This window comes from Chiloscyllium punctatum, chromosome 6 (assembly GCF_047496795.1).
Source record: "Chiloscyllium punctatum isolate Juve2018m chromosome 6, sChiPun1.3, whole genome shotgun sequence".
Taxonomy (NCBI): Eukaryota; Metazoa; Chordata; class Chondrichthyes; order Orectolobiformes; family Hemiscylliidae; genus Chiloscyllium; species Chiloscyllium punctatum.
In genome coordinates this window covers 6,798,475-6,815,811 of record NC_092744.1, presented here as the reverse complement: position 1 = coordinate 6,815,811, position 17,337 = coordinate 6,798,475, and the positions used below count along the sequence as shown (strand labels likewise).

Below are 17,337 nucleotides of genomic sequence, written 5' to 3'. Positions count from 1 at the left end.
GAAGGTGTTGCCAGCAGAGATACTAGAGGCAGGCACACAGTAGATTCATTTAAGATGCATCTGGACTGATGCATGAGTAGGTGGGGAGCAGAGGGATATAGATGCTTAGGAATTGGACGACAGGTTTAGACAGTGGATTTGGATCAGCACAGGCTTGGAGGGCCGAAGGGCCTGTTCCTGGGCTGGAAGTTTTCTTTGTTCTTTGTCAACTTGTATTTAATATAACACATCTATACCCCCTGACTGACACACCTTTGTAAACCATCTTTTAGCCAACTCCTTTGCTCTACTTTGGATCTACTTTACTTCTAGTTTTGTGCAAAACCATTCATATCGAATCAATCAAGAAATTTGTGAAAGCTCAAAAAAAAGTGTCAGGGACTTCATAGTTGTTTTATTTGGCTTATCCTTTATCAAATCAAGGAGCGTTATCAGAGAGGAGAACATTTATCAAACAATGAGCCAAGACTGGATGTACACAACAGTAGGTTCCTCAGTACGGAAAACTTCATAGGAGCAACAGTTTTAAAATTCTTAACAGAAGAAACATCAATCTGAAAATAAACATGCTTTACCTGTAAAGGTGATTGACAAAGGGACTCACCCCCTGTGAATTTATCCAGTTCCTGAAGGTTCTTTCTTCCCTGGATTCACCTAAAACAGTACAGGTGGATTAATGGAAAAAATACAACTGAAACATGTGGGAAAAACATCAAGGAACTTCAAAGGCTAGTATAATTTTATTGGTCTTTGTCACTTTGATGCACCTGTTCTGTCTACAAGTCACATCCTACTGGCTCCTTTATCAATGTTATAAGTTAAATACAAAAGAAACATAATTCTTCTCCCCCTCCCATAATTTACTTTCAAGATTAGCTTTGCCATTATGTTAATCACTTATTTCCATTAAAATTTCAAGCAAGGGCAGACGTGTGGTTCGATGTTAAAATCCCAAAGCTCCTGAGAGAGACCATGCTGCTACAAACAGCTTCTCATTATTTGACCTCTTATTGAAATGTATTGATGATGTGGAAGTGCCAGTGTTGGACTGGGGTGGATAAAGTTAAAAAAAAATCACACAACACCAGGTTAGAGTCCAACAGGTTTATTTTGAACTACTAGCTTTCGGAATGCTGCTCCTTTATCAGGAAGCTGTGGAGCAGGATCCTATCCCACTAGTTACCTAAAGAAGCAGGTTGAACTATAACCTTGTGTTGTGTGAAATATATTGAACAGCCAGGATTTATACAGTAGAATCAGAGGGTCTCACAACAGAGTTTGGACAATACAAACAAACAATCATTTGGTTGAGTAGAACTTGTGAATTGCAAGTTATTCATCAGGACAATACCAATATAAAGGGGACCAACGTTTTATACTCTATAAGTGTACAAAATATTTTTTTCCTTTAAGTTAGTATCTCTTGTGCATATCCTAATGAGTGCTAAGATACAAAACTTCAATAAAATGTGTATTTTTTCACTAGAACTCAAAATAAAGAGACCAGTTGTTAAGTGATGCAAAAGGATCTTCCTGAGGCCACTTAAGGCTCTCACATAATTAATTCAACCTCAGCAAGGGAGGCAATGGCCTGGTGGTGTCAATTAGATTAGATTCCCTACAGTGCAGAAACAGGCCCTTTGGCCCAACCAGTCCACACTGACCCTCCGAAAAGAGTAACCAACCCAGGTCCATTTCCCTCTGACTAATGTAACACTACGGGCAATTTAGCATGGCCAATCACCTGGCCTGCACATCTTTGGACTGTGGGAGGAAACTGCAGCATCCAGAAGAAACCCACGCAGACACAGGGAGAATGTACAAACTTCACACAGACAGTCACCTGAGGCTGGAAGCGAACCTGGGACCCTGGTGCTGTGAGGCAGCAGTGCTAACCGTGCCATCACTAAACTGGCAATCCAGAGACCCATCTAACATTCTGGGGACCCAGATTCAAATCCCGACATGGCAGATGGTGTAATCTGAATTCAATAAACTCTGGAAGAAAGATTCTAATAATGACCGTGAATCCATTGTCAACTGCTGGAAAAACCCAGCTGGCCAACATGCGACTCCAGATCCACAGCAATGTGGTTGACTCTTAACTGCCCTCTGGGCAATTAGGGATGGGCAATAAATGCAGGCCCAGCCAGCAATGCCCTCATCTCATGAATCAATTAAAAAAAAGCTATTGGAGGTTCTTTAACAACGTGATATGTGTTAATTCTCTTGCAAATGCACCTCTCAGTTGCCAGAAATTAACTATTAAGAGTGTGGAATCGTATCTCTTAAAATGATATAATAGTTACTTTGTGTATTTCAACAGTGACTCCACAACTGTAAAGCATTTTCAGATTACCTGATGTTATGTCATGAGGTTATATCTTCTAGATGAGAGATTAAAAAAATAGGCTTGCAACTAGTGGAAGATATCAGTAGGTCCTGCTGCAAAACAGATCATTCCACGTGTGCGATAACAACGCTTTAAAGTTGTGTGAGAGAGAGAGCGAGCGAGAGCACCAGAAAGATATCTGGAGAGGTGCAGGTTGTAGAGACTTTGGTTTAAAACCCACCAAGGCAGCTCGTGGAATTTGAAAACTGAAAACATTATGGAATTCGTTCTCATAATGAAACTAGCATCAGTTATCATAAAAACACATTTAGTTCTCGAATATCCTTTAGGGAAGAAAATTGCAATCCTAACCCAGTCCGGCTAACATGCGACTCCAAATCCACAGCAATGTGGTTAACTCTTAACTGCCAAGTCCAAGGGCGATCAGGGATGGACAACAAATTCATGCTAATGATGCTCACATCCAACACAAAAAAAGGACTTTGTTGGACTTTTTTTCCCCAACTTCCCACTCTTAATTCAATCTATCCCTCTCATTTCTGATTCATAACAGGGGATTGACATTACAACGCTAGGTACTGAGTCAATATTCTGGATTAGTGGTGCTGGAAGAGCACAGCAGTTCAGGCAGCATCCAAGGAGCTTCCTGATGAAGGGCTTTTGCACGAAACGTCGATTTCGAAGCTCCTTGGATGCTGCCTGAACTGCTGTGTTCTTCCAGCACCACTAATCCAGAATCTGGTTTCCAGCGTCTGCAGTCATTGTTTTTACTGAGTCAATATTACCTGCCAGGTTTGTCACATGAAAAACCATGGCTGGATTTCACAAAGGGGACAATTTACACACTCTAAACAGAGTTTCAGCTGCCATTTTTTCTGTTTGTTCTTTCACAGGCTGTGGGTGTTGCTGGCAAGGCCAGCATTTGTTCCCCATTTCTAATTACTCTTGGTTTCCTCAGTCCATTTCAGGGAGCAGTTAAGAATCAACCACATGGCTTTGGGTCTGACGTCACATGTCGGCCAGACCAGCTAATGAGTTTGGATGTAGGTTTGCTCAGCGTTCTTTCCAACAATCTAACCTAAATGAGTCACAGAGATCTACAGCACAGAAACAGGCCCTTTGACACATCAGGTCCGTGCTGGTCACAATCAACCACCTAATATTCTAATCCCATTTCCCAGTACTTGGCTCATTGCTTTGTATATTTTGGCATCCGAAGTACACATCTAAATATTTCTTCAATGTTACTAGGATTTCTGCCTCTACCACTTTACAGGCAACAATTTCCAGATTTGCACCACCCTCTGAGTGAAAACAAAATTCCTTACATCCCCTCTAAACCTCTGCCCCTTCCCTTAAATCTGTGCTCCCTTGTCATTAATATCACCACCAAGGAAATAATTTCTTTCTCGTCTATCTGATCTACAATCTGCAATTTTATACATCTCAAGCTTCTCTGCTCTTAGGAAAACATCCCCAGTCTGTTCAATCTCTCTTTAGAATAAACTCTCCAGTCCAGAACACATTCTGGTAAATCTCTTCTGCATGCTCTTCGATATAATCACACTTTCTCCCATAACAAGGATTCCAGAATGACAAAATACTCTGGCTATGGCCCAACCAACGTTTCATACAGTTCCAGCATAACCTCCCCGTTCTTCAGTTCTGCCCAGCTTATGAAAGCGAGTATCCTATATGCCTCTTAACTACTTTATCTACCTGCTCTACTACCTTGAGGGAACGATGGACACATACACAAAAGAAACTCTGATCCTCAGTACTTCTCAGGATCCTATTGTTTTTCATGTATTACTGTGCCTTGTTTGTTCTGCCCATGTGTATCACCTCATACCAGTCTAGACTGATTCCATTTACTGATCAGTCCATCTATATTCCCCTGCAGTTTAAGGCTATCCTGCCTACTGTTTACCGCCCCATCACAATCTGCAAACTTACTGATCAACCCCATATGTTCAAGTCTAAATAGTTTATACACATCACAAACAGCAAGGGTCCCAACCCTGATCCTTGTAGGATAAGCTTCCAGTCACAAAAACACCCCTTTGCTCCCTGCCAGTCAGCCAATTGTGGATCCAGTTTGTCAAATTTCCCTGGATCCCATCGGCCGTTCCCCAGTCTCCCATGGATGATCTTACCAAAAGCCTTGCTGAATCCCAAATAGACTGCATCAAATACATTACCCTCATCTACATACCTGGTTACTTAATTGAAAGATTCAGTTAAGTTGGTCAAACATTACTTACCCTTAACAAACCATGCTGACTGTTCTTGATTAATCCCCATCTCTCCAAATGTAGATTAATGCAGTGCCTCAGACCTACTTCCAATAGTTACCCCACCACGGAGGTTACAAGGATTGGCCAGCTGCTTCCTGGTTTCTCTCTTGCTCCCTTCTTGAATAATGGTACTACATTCGCTGTCCTTTAGTCCTCTGGCACCTCTGGCCAGGAAGGAATTTAAAATGATTTCCAATTATTGCCAGTGAACAATTAAAAAAAAGGTCAGGCAGCATCCTTGGAAAGATTCTCTCCCTGAAACATGAACTTTCCACAGATGCTGCTTGACCTGCTGAAAACTTTCAGCATTTCCTGGTGAACGAAAACCTGCAGTTACATGCAACAAATGATTTTGCAACAGTACAAGAGGGTGGTGGAAACAGAGTTTGTAGGATATTACTTTTTAGTTTTATTTTCAAATTCATCTAAGTGTAATTCTTCAATAAAAACGTTCTCCACATTGAAGAAATATAGAATGTAAGAACTAGGCTCAGGAGTAGGCCATTTGGCCCATCAAACCTGCTCTGCCATACAATAAGATCATGGCTGATCTCTTTGTGGACTCAGCTCCACCCTCTCATCATATCCTTTAATTCCTTTATTGTTCAAAAAATATTATCTTAGCTTTAAAACATTTACTGAAGTAGCATCAACTTCTTCACCTTTGGGTGAAGTTTCTTCTTAATTCCTAAATCTGCTTCCTCTAATTTTGAGGCTATGCCCTCTTGTCTTAGTTTTACCTACCAGTGGAAACATCCTCTCTACTTCTATCTTATCTATTCATTTCATAATTTTTATATATTTCCACAAGGTTCTCGCCTCATTCTTCTGAATTCCAATGAATATAATCCCAGCCTACTCAGTATCTCCTCATAAGCCAACTTTGGAATCAACCTAGTGAAAATTCTCTGCACCCCTTCTAAGTGCCAGTACTTCCTTTCTTAAGTAAGGAGACCAAAACTGTATGCAGTACTCCAGCACCCTGTACAACTGCAACATAACATCCCTGCTTTTAAACTCAATCCCTTTAGCGATGAAGGACAAAATTCCATTTGCCTTCCTAACTACCTGTTGTACCTGCAGACCAACCCTCTGTGATTCATGCACAAGGACACCCAGGTCCCTCTGCATAGCAGCATGCTGCAAATTTTCCATTCAAATCATAATCCTTTTTACTGTTACTCTTATAAAAAGATATGACTTCATTTATTAACACTGTATTCCATCTGCCAGACCTTTGCCCACTCATTTGAAGATCTATGTTCCTCTGCAAAGTTTCACAGTCCTCTGCATACTTTGCTGTGCCACTCATCTTAGTGTCATCTGCAAACTTTGACATACTATACGTGATCCCCAATTCCAAATCATCACTGACCCCAGAGGTACACCACTAGTTACTGATCGCCAACCAGAGTAGCGCATATTTATCCCTACTCTTTGCTTCCTGTTAGTCAACCAATCCTCTATCCATGCTAATACTTTACCCATAACGCCATGCATCCTTATGTTATGCAGCAGCCTCTTGTGCAGCACCTTGTCAAAGTCCTTTTGGAAATCTGGGTACACCACATCAACTGGGTTCCCGTTGTCCACCTTGCTTGTAATTCCAAAAGATTTGTTAAGCACAACTGCTGTTCATGAAACCATGCTTCATCTGCCCAACAGGACAATTTCTATCTAGATGCCTATTGCTATTTCTTCCTTGATAACAGACTCAAACATTTTCCCCACTACAGAGGTTAAGCTAACCAGTCTATAATTCCCCATCTTTTGTCTACATTCCTTTTGAACAGTGGCATCACATTTGCTGTTTTCCAATCTGCTGGAACTGCCCCAGAGTCCAGTGAAATTTTGAAAAATTACCACAAGTACATTTGCTATTTCTCCCGCCATCTCCTTTAGTACATTGGGATGCATTCCATCTGGGCCAGGAGACCGGTCTATCCTTAGCTCCATTAGCTTACCCACCACTAACACTTCCGTAATAATTGTTGTTTCCAGACCCACACCTACCTTCATCTTTGTCAATTACTGGCATGTTATTAATGTCCTCCACCGATACAAATTACATGTTCAATGCCTCAGCCATTTCATCATATCCCATAACTAAATGTCCCTTCTCATCCTCTAAAGGACCAATGTTTACTTTAGCCGGTCTTATTTATTTTATATAATTATGGAAACTTTTGGTATCTATCTTTATATTCTGTGCTAGTTTTTTCTCATGTTCTGTCTTAGTTTTCCGTATAGATCCTTTTGTGGCTTTCTGTTGACCTTTAAAGTTTTCCCAATCTTCTAGTTTCTTGCTGTTCTTGGCCACTTTATGCCTCCTCTTTCAATTTGTGATAGCCTCCCTTATTTCCTTTGACACCCATGACAGATTTCCCTTTTTCTTACAGTCCTTCCTTTTCACTGGAATATACTTTTGCTGAGCACTTTGAAAAATTGCTTTGAAAATCCTCCACTGCTCGTCAATTATCCACCATAAAATCTTTGTTTACAGTCAACTTGAGCCAAGTCCCCCCTCATTCTATTGTAGTCTCCCTTTTTTAAGCACAGAGCCCTGGTATTGGATTTTACCTTCACACTCTCCAGCTGTATTCTAAACTCAACCATACTGCGATCACTCCTTCCAAAAGGATCCCTAACTATGAGGTCATTAATTATTCCTGTCTCATTACACAGGACCAGATCTAGGATAGCTTGCTCCCTCATTGGTTGTATTACATACTGTTCAAGAAAACAATCGCGGATACACTCAACAAACTACTCCTCAAGGCTAGCTTGACCAAGCTAGTTTGACCAATCAACATGTGGGATTAAAATACACCATTTTTACAGGCATATAGGCCTGTATGCCTGTAAAAAAAGCATTTGTATAAACAGGCAGATAACTTTTAGTTTGTCAATTAGCTAAGAAAACATACGCTTAAAAAAATTTTAAAAAATTTATGCAGGTACACATATACACTTCAACACTTTCACTGTCCTACATCTATACATTCCCCCAGGTACACAGGGTGAAGATGGAGTTTCCTCAAACCATGGCCACAAAAGTCTTCATATTTTTCCCAATAATTACAGATAAAATATTTGCAAGTGTATCAAGCCAAATGCACACTTATTTATTTTGCAAAGTGGGAACTATTCTGCAAATAATATATTTCCAATTATAAAATTCAAATGATTTTTCAGACACATTAATTGCAAATTGGCAATATATTACATTAGCGTGTTTTTAAAAACATATGCAACACAAAGTATCATTTCAAGGCACATAAAGACTGCATGCTGAAAGTCGTTATGAAAATCCAGAGGAACAAGCAGGTTTTAATGATGCATTATTTGAATGAATAAATTATTTAAAAAATCACTAAAATTATAGTTTTATTTTAAACCCGATGCAGACTCAATCCAAGACAAAGAAGCACTTTGTACAGTTTATATTTAAATTATAATCACAATTGGTCTTCTAATCATACTTCTTCAAAAAGGAAGAATAAACATAATAATCCTTTTTAAATTAGCAGAGTTGGGGATGGTCCTGGGAGCTGAGCCACTTAAAATATTGAGATAATTAGGAGAGGGAAAAACTGTGTGAAGGACACGTTTGTACGAACAACCCTCCAGTAACAGCCAGTATTGTTGATCAGTTTTATAATTAAGAAACAGATAAAAATCTGATACCCACTGTTTAAATTTACTTGGGCAGAAAGTGAAATAATTTTCCATAATGCATCCTTAATTTTAAACACGTGTAGTGGGTGCTTTTGTTGTTAGCAAATCAACAGAAAACACTCAAATTGTTGTACAACTTCAAAGCAAAAAGTTAACATCAGCCGGATGCTTTTCCATCGATATCAACTTGTCATCAGTCCAGATAGTTGAGATTTCACAATGCTGAGAAACATTGGACTATATATTATATCACTATTATTCGATCTTTGGGTTTTGCTAACTTTCAGAAGTATGTACAACACTAGAACCACACAATGGAACGTTTGCTTTGAAACGGTTTTTCAGTCAATACTTCCCTACATTCACATGTTAACGAAGAACAACTTAAAAATTAATAAAAAAGCATTGTCATGCTCTGCTACTGAGTGCAACAACTCCGGCAGTTTCTATGAAGGCAGCAAGGAGCCCCCCAGAAAATGCCCTGCTGAAAAAGCAAATCAACAGTTAACAAAAAGAGAGAAGACAGAGCACAGGGAAGTTGGGGATGTGGATGCTGTGGGGGATGAGTGTTCAAGGCTGATAGAAGAGGGTAGTGACAGCACAATCAGCAGCTTGAATTACAGTACCTACAATGGGAGGGGTCAATTCTGCATTCACCAAAGCACATAGGAATATAAGAAAAGCAAAAATAAAACAGACTTTGAAGCAACCTGACAACTAGCATACTCTTCTAAACATTCATATAGTTTCTCAAAAACACACCACCATAATATATTCAATTAGTTATCACAGCAACAGCTGAAAAGATTTATAAGGATGTTGCCTGGGTTGGAGGGTATGAACTGTAGGGAGTAGCTGTGTAGGCTGAGGGGGGCTATTTTCCCTGGAGCATCAGAGGCTGAGGGGAGACCTTATGGAGGTTTATAAAATCATGAGGGGCATGGATATGGTAAATAGACAAGGTAATTTTCCCCAGAGTGGGGAAAGATTTAAAAAAAACACCTAAGGGGCAACGTTTCACACAGAGGGTGGTAGGTGTATGGAATGAACTGCCAGAAGTAGTGGTGGAGGCTGGTACAATTACAACATTTAAAAGGCATCTCGGTGGATATATGAATAGGAAGGGTTTGGAGGGATATGGGCTGGGTGCTGGCAAATGGGACTAGATCCGTTTAGGCTGTCTGGTCAGTATGGATGGGTTGGATTGAAGAGTGTTTCCACGCTGTATGACTTTATGACTGAAGCTTGTGCACTCTTGCATAGAGGAAAGAAAAGGCAATTCCTGCTTTTGTATGTTGAAAAATTTCTAACTGTTTCACATACACAGCTATTTCTCAGGAACAATAACTGTGATATCAAACACGAACGTCATTTTGCACCAGCAATTTTCCACAAACAGCAACAAGACGAGTGACCATCTCCTTTTTGGGGAAACAAAAACAGAAATTGCTGCAGAAGCTCAGCAAGTCTGGCAGCATCTGTGGAAAGAAAGCATACTTAACATTTCAAACTAGTCCTGAAGAAGTGTCAAAGGTCTTGAAATATTAACTCAGTATCTGATGCTGCCAGACCAACTGCATTTCTCCAGCAATTTCTGTTTTTGTTTTAGATCTTCAGCATCTGCAGTTCTTTATTTTTCAGTTTTGACTTGTGCAGGAAAGCAAATCTTAGGACTTATACACTTAATGGTAAGGTCCTAGGGAGTGTTGCTGAACAAAGAGACCTTGGAGTGTAGGTTTATAGCTCCTTGAAAGTGGAGTCGCAGGTAGATAGGATAGCGAAGGCAGCATTTGGTATGCTTTCCTTTATTGGTCAGAGTGTTGAGTACAGGAGTTGGGAGGTCATGTTGCAGCTGTACAGGACATTGGTTAGGCCATTGTTGGAATATTGCATGCAATTCTGGTTTCCATCGGAAACATGTTGTGAAACTTGAAAGGGTTCGGAAAAGATTTACAAGGATGTTGCCAGGTTGGAGGGTTTGAGCTACAGGGACAGGTTGAATAGGCTCGGACTATTTTCCTTGGAGTGTCGGAGGTTGAAGGATGACCTTATAGAGGTTTACAAAATTATGAGGGGCATGGATAGGGTAAATAGACAAGGTCTTTTCCCTGGGTTTGGGGAGTCCAGAACTAGAGGGCATAGGTTTAGGGGGTGAGGGGAAAGATATAAAAGAGACATACGAGGCAACTTTTTCACACAGAGAGTGGTACGTGTATGGAATGAGTTGCTAGAGGAAGTAGTGGAGGCTGATACAATTGCAACATTTAAGAGGCATTTGGAAGGGGATATAAATAGGAAGGGTTTGGAGGGATATGGGTCGGGCACTGGCAGGTGGGACTAGATTGGGTTGGGATATCTGGCCGGCATGGACAGGTTGGACCAAAGGGTCTGTTTCCACGCTGTACATCTCTATAACTAAACTGATTGAGGAAGGATACCAGTCAGGAATTCTTTCCTTCAATTTGAAAAGTGTCAGGATATCTAACAGTCAACACTAACTACTCTGTCATACAACACAGAAACAATCCCTTTAGTCCAACTCGTTCACGCTGACCAAGTTTCCCAAACCAGACTAGTCCCACTTCCCTGCATTTGGCCCATATCCCTCTAAATCTTTCCTATTTGTGTGCCTGTCCAAATGTTTTTTAAATGTTGTAACTGTACCTGTACCTGCACGGACCACTTGCTCTGGCAGTTCATTCCATACATGCACCACCTACTGTGTGAAAAAGTTGCTCCTCAGGTTCTTTTTAAATTTTCCCCCCCACCTCACCTTCAAAATATGCCTTCTGGTTCTGAACTCCCCTACCCTAGGAATTCCCCTGATCTACGCCCCTCATGATTTTATAAACTTCTATAATTAGAATTAGACTTTATTGTCACATGTATTCAAGTACAAGGATACAGAAGTACAGTGAACATAGAACATAGAACATAGAACAATACAGCACAGAACAGGCCCTTCGGCCCACGATGTTGTGCCGAACTTCTATCCTAGATTAAGCACCCATCCATGTACCTATCCAAATGCCGCTTAAAGGTCGCCAATGATTCTGACTCTACCACTCCCACGGGCAGCGCATTCCATGCCCCCACCACTCTCTGGGTGAAGAACCCACCCCTGACATCTCCCCTATACCTTCCACCCTTCACCTTAAATTTATGTCCCCTTGTAACACTCTGTTGTACCCGGGGAAAAAGTTTCTGACTGTCTACTCTATCTATTCCTCTGATCATCTTATAAACCTCTATCAAGTCACCCCTCATCCTTCGCCGTTCCAACGAGAAAAGGCCGAGAACTCTCAACCTATCCTCGTACGACCTACTCTCCATTCCAGGCAACATCCTGGTAAATCTTCTCTGCACCCTCTCCAAAGCTTCCACATCTTTCCTAAAGTGAGGCGACCAGAACTGCACACAGTACTCCAAATGTGGCCTAACCAAAGTCCTGTACAGCTGCAACATCAAAAGTGAAAAGTGTATAAAAGTATTGTACCTAAGATGGCACTGGGAGCAAAGTATAAAACTAAAGAAATAAAGTTAAAAGTTGAACATTATAGTGACCCATCAGTCTCCTACGCTCCAATTGAAAAAGTCCCAGCCTATCCAGCCTCTCCTTATAATTCAAACCCTCCAGTCCCAGCAACTTTCTTGCAAATCTTTTCTGAATCCCCTCCAACAGAATAATATCCTCCTTGTAGCCGAGTGACCAGAACTATACACAGTAACTCCAAAAGTGACCTCAGGGCCATTGAAACATCAAATGTGTATTACTTAATACTTGAATTTCAAAATTGGTTGGTGGAAATGCTAGTTTTCATCAACACTAGACACTAGAAAGTGCTTATAAATTGAAGTCTCTATTAAAGTGCTATATAGCCATTTTAACTTATAACACTGGGCCAAAATGTCTCATATGTTATAAAAATGGGCCTTTGAATCACAATGTGCTGGTTCAAAGTCACATAGGTACCATACCAACTTCAAGGTTCCTACTCAGTACCTTAGCAGGGGGCGCAGAATAGTGTGAAGTCAGTGCTACTTAAAAACCAGACTGCAGCTATTAAAGGTGAAACACATTCAAACGGCAAGATATACTGATGTTATTTGAGAAGAGCGTGTGACTAAAGATTAACCTGCTTTTTACAAAAAAGAAAGCACAACATGGCAGAGAAAGGGCTGCCAGATATTCTGATGGAATTAAAATAAAATGTCCTGGTTCAACAGCTGGACACATTGCTACACCATATGTTTCAGTTCATCTTTGTTATTATTGTACCTTGGAACTGAAAAATGATTGGTTGACCCCGGGTGCCACATCAAACGATATATTGAAAGTGAGGAGTCAAAAGATGTAGCTTGTAACCAGGAGCTGGACAAGGGTGCGATGAATGAATTTCATTCGAGCTGTTATGGTCTTGCTCAATTATCCAACACTTTATCATGTCAAGTAACTTGCTGATATTAATCCTCTAGGTTAATTCTAAACATAGTCATATGGGTAAAATATTAGAGCAATAAGAACATATTGAACCTGGTCACCCTCATAATGGGAGAGATCTGGTGAGGAGGGCAAGATAATTGGAGAAAAATATATGGAACATAAGACAACTGAGGAAACCAAGTGAGTTATTAGCAATTAAGTACTGTGTCAGCTTAGCTGATAGCTGCCCTTTGTCACTCAAGCAAATGATTCTGCTGCAAACTCTCGAAGTATGCACCTTAAATCATACTGAAATGAATACTGGAAACTTGAAATTTTTTTTTTCCTCCCCCCATTATGTTACTTATTTTACGTAGAAGCAGTACAGCACAGGAACAGGCCCTTCGGCCCTCCATGTTTGTGCTGACCATGATGCCATTCTAAACTAGATTAGATTAGATTAGAGTGTGGAAACAGGCCCTTCGGCCCAACAAGTCCATACTGACCCGCCGAAGTGCAACCCACCCAGACCCATTCCCCTACATTTACCCCTTCGCCTAACACTACGGGCAATTTAGCATGGCCAATTCACCTAACCTGCACATCTTTGGACTGTGGGAGGAAACTGGAGCACCCAGAGGAAACCCACGCAGACACGGGGAGAATGTGCAAACTCCACACAGTCAGTCGCCTGAGGCGGGAATTGAACCCGGGTCTCTGGCGCTGTGAGGCAGCAGTGCTAACCACTGTACCACCGTACTAATCCCACAAACTAATCCCACCCACCTGCACATGGTCCATATCCCTCTATTCCCTGCCTGTTCATGTACTGGTCGGAATTATTTCTGCTACCAAGACAGGCAATGTCATCCCTCCCCCACCCCAACTGTTAATCCGATTTTAAACAAAACCTTTCAAAAACTGAGAAAATCGATTTTAAGAAAAGTTAGTAAATGGGTAGGGTATGGCTCAAGGAAGAACTGATTACTTTTTGGTGAAAATGCAGATCTGGATCCTGGAATTTGATTTTAAAGGATCTTTAACACCAAGAGATAGGGTAAACAGATTGCCTTAGAGTACTGTGGATTGTCTTAGTTACCATGGTGGAATTAAAAACACGAGCAGAGATTTCAGAACAGATTACTGGATCTGGACTGACCTGAAGCCAGTTCAGCAAGATGGAAGCTCTCAATAAAGAGTTTGCTGTTTTGTTGTTACAGAGAGCACCAATTAGGCAGGAAAGGCATCAAGGAAGCCCTGTATAACTGTAACAACAAGATTAACAACACGGTGAAGGACTGCACTCCAAGTATCCCTCTTCATTTGTTTAATTATGTTATTTTTAAACGTGATGTTTAAGTTCATTTTTGTTATTACTGTACCTTGGAACAGAAAATGATTGGATAACATACAATTAGGTGCCACATCGATTGACATAATAAAAGTTAAAGATGTAACTTGCAATGAGTTTGTGTGTAAAACCTACCCATGCATCATTCATGTAAATAATGAACAGTTGGTCAAAAGAATAGAACAAGAAAACAAGACACTACAGCAGTAAAGGAATAAACACAACAATAAAAACAATGATCCCCTCTTGGGGTAATGGTGGAGGTGGGGGGTACTTCCCTTTCAACTTGGGCTTTCATTTTGCATCCAGACATTCATTCTCCACACTTGACATGACACAACTTTCTTACCTTCCAACAAGGTGAGGTCATAGTCCTTGTTTGGCTTGTGCAATGCTGGATATTTATTGAACAGGTTGGCGACAAAGGCCAAGTTGAGTTTAGGATTACCACTGACAACATCGACTGGAGTGACAAACTGTCTACAGCCTAATTTATCAGCTTCTTGTAGCATGGCCTCTGCCCTTTTAAGATCATCTTTTTCCTGTAAGATCATGAAAAATGCAAAATCAGACAACAGAACTGTTTCTTAGCAAGGAGAAAAGAAACAAAAAAAGGACAAATTTCTAATTTTTTTAAGATTCCCCACAATGTGGAAACAGGCCATTTGGCCCAACAAGTCCATACTGACCCTCCAAAGAGTAACCCACCCAGACCCATTTCCCCTTGACTCACGCATCAAACACGATGGGCATTTTAGCATGGTCAATCCACCTAACCTGCACATCTTTGGATTGTGGGAAGAAATAGAGTGTCCAGAGGAAACAGAACCCCGAATAGCAGTAGGGAAATTGAAGAACTCATAGGCCGTCAGATTTTGGAAAAATGCAGATGTAGCAGGGTTGTTGTTATGGGTGACTTCAACTTTCCCAATATCGACTGGAACCTCCTCAGTGCAGATGGTTTGGATGGAGCAGATTTTGTCAGGTGTGTTCAAGAGGGTTTCCTTACTCAGTATGTAGACAGGCCGGCAAGGGGAGAGACCATTTTGGATGAGGTGCTCAGCAATGAGCCAGGACAGGTGTCAGATCTCGCAGTGGGAGAACACTTTGGTGACAGTGACCACAACTGCCTCACAATTACCATCGCCTTGGAGATGGAAAGGAGCAGTGACCGAGGGAAAATATTTAATTGGGGAAAAGGAAATTATGACGCTATGAGACAGGTGTTGGGAAGTACAGATTGGGAGCAATTGTTCCACACAAAGGGCACAACAGACATGTGGAGACTATTTAAGGAGCAGTTGTTGCCAGTGATGCACAAATTTGTTCCTGTGAGACAGGCAAGAAGGGGTAAGATGTGGGAGAAGATTTGTAGCTCGGGTGCTCGTTGCTGTGGTTCTGTTCGCCGAACCGGGAATGTGTTGCAGACGTTTTGTCCCCTGTCTAGGTGACATCCTCAGTGCTTGGGAGCCTCCTGTGAAGCGCTTCTGTGCTGTTTCCTCCAGCATTTATAGTGGCCTGTCTCTGCCGCTTCCAGTTGTCAGTTCCAGCTGTCCGCTGCAGTGGCCGGTATATTGGGTCCAGGTCGATGTGTTTGTTGATAGAGTCTGTGGATGAGTGCCATGCCTCTAGGAATTCCCTGGCTGTTCTGTTTGGCTTGTCCTATAATAGTAGTGTTGTCCCCCAGTAGAACTCATGTTGCTTGTCATCTGAGTGTGTGGCTACTAAAGATACAGAGAACAGCGGACAGCTGGAACTGACAACCGGAGGCGGCAGAGACAGGCCACTATAAATTCCTGAGGAAACAACACAGAAGCGCTTCACAGGAGGCTCCCAAGCCCTGAGGATCTCACCTAGACAGGGGACGAAACGTCTGCAACACAAATTCCCAGCTCGGCGAACAGAACCACAACAAGGGGTACAATTAAGGAGTCTTGGATGATGAGAATGAGGAACTTCTCATCAAAAGGAAGAAGGCAGCTTAAGTAAGGTGAAGGAAACAAGGATTGAGCACAGCTTTAAAGAATTACAGGCTTACTAGAAAGGAGCTCAGAAATGGACTGAGGAGAGCCAGGAGGGGGCACAAAAACAGCTTGGCAAGAAGGATTAGGGAGAAACCAAAGGCATTTTACTCATACATGAGGAACAAGAGAATGATGAGGGAAAAGGTAGGACCCATCAGGGATAGCGGAGGGAACTTGTGTATAGAGTCTGAGCAGATAGGGAAAGCCCTAAATGAGTGTTTTGCTTCAGTTATCACCAAGGAAAGGGACATTGTTGTGAATGAGAACTTGAGGATCTGGGATACAGGCTTGAACAGATCAAGATTGATGAAATTGATGTGCTTGAAATTTTGGCAAACATTAAGATTGCTAAGTCTCCAGGGCCAGACCAGATTTATCTTAGGTTGCTCCGGGAAGCAAGAAAGGAGCTTGTTAAGCCACTGGCGAAGATCTTTGCTTCCTCACTCTCCACAGGAGTCGTACTGGAGGATTGGAGAGAGGCAAATATTGTTCCTCTTTTCAAGAAGGGGAATAGGGAAATCCCTGGCAATTGCAGACCAGTCAGTCTTACGTCTGTGGTCAGCAAAGTTTTGGAAAGAATTCTGAAGGATAGGATTTATGACTATTTGGAAAAGCATAACGTGGTTAAAGGTAGTCAGCACGGCTTTGTGAGGGGCAGGTCATGCCTCACAAATCTTATCGTGTTCTTTGAGGTGACGGGACAGGTTGACGAAGGTGGAGCAGTGGATGTGGTGTATATGGTCTTCAAGGCATTTGAAAGGGTTCTCCATGGTATGCTCATTTATAAAGTCAGGAGGTATGGGATACAGGGGGATTTGGCTATCTGGATACAGAATTGGTTGGCTGACAAAGCAGAGAGTGGTTGTAGATGGAAAATATTCTGCTCGGAGGTCAGTGGTGAGTGGTGTCCCGCAGGGCTCTGTTCTTGGGCCTCTGCTCTTTGTAGATTTTATAAATGACTTGGATGAGGAAGTTGAGGGGTGGGTTAGTAAATTTGCCGATGACACAAAGGTTGGAGGTGCCATTGATAGTATAGAGGGCTATTGCAGGTTGCAGCTCAACGTAGACAGGATGCAGAGCTGGGCTGAGAAACGGCAGTGATGTACAACCTGGATAAATGTGAAGTGATGCATTTTGGAAAGTTGAACTTGAATGCTGAATATAGGATTAAAGACAGGATTCTTGGCAGTGTGGAGGAACAGAGGGATCTT

The 17,337-nt window shown here is 41.6% G+C and overlaps 1 protein-coding gene and 1 long non-coding RNA gene across 4 annotated transcripts in view; one reads left to right on the top strand and one right to left on the bottom strand.

The window, feature by feature from the left end:
- LOC140478692 (uncharacterized) overlaps positions 1-14,178 on the top strand; it is an 81,237-nt gene extending 67,059 nt beyond the window's left edge. The window contains exon 3 of the long non-coding RNA XR_011960843.1: positions 13,972-14,178. This is a non-coding gene — a long non-coding RNA (uncharacterized lncRNA). The remainder of the gene's footprint in view (positions 1-13,971) is intronic.
- LOC140478691 (plastin-1-like) overlaps positions 1-17,337 on the bottom strand; it is a 179,825-nt gene that overhangs the window by 20,406 nt on the left and 142,082 nt on the right. For all 3 annotated transcript variants that reach the window (XM_072571986.1, XM_072571985.1, XM_072571984.1), the window contains exons 10-11: positions 14,452-14,644; positions 576-654 (exon numbers count right to left, since the gene is read on the bottom strand). In XM_072571986.1, coding sequence (XP_072428087.1) covers positions 576-654; positions 14,452-14,644 — 272 coding nt within the window. The remainder of the gene's footprint in view (positions 1-575; positions 655-14,451; positions 14,645-17,337) is intronic.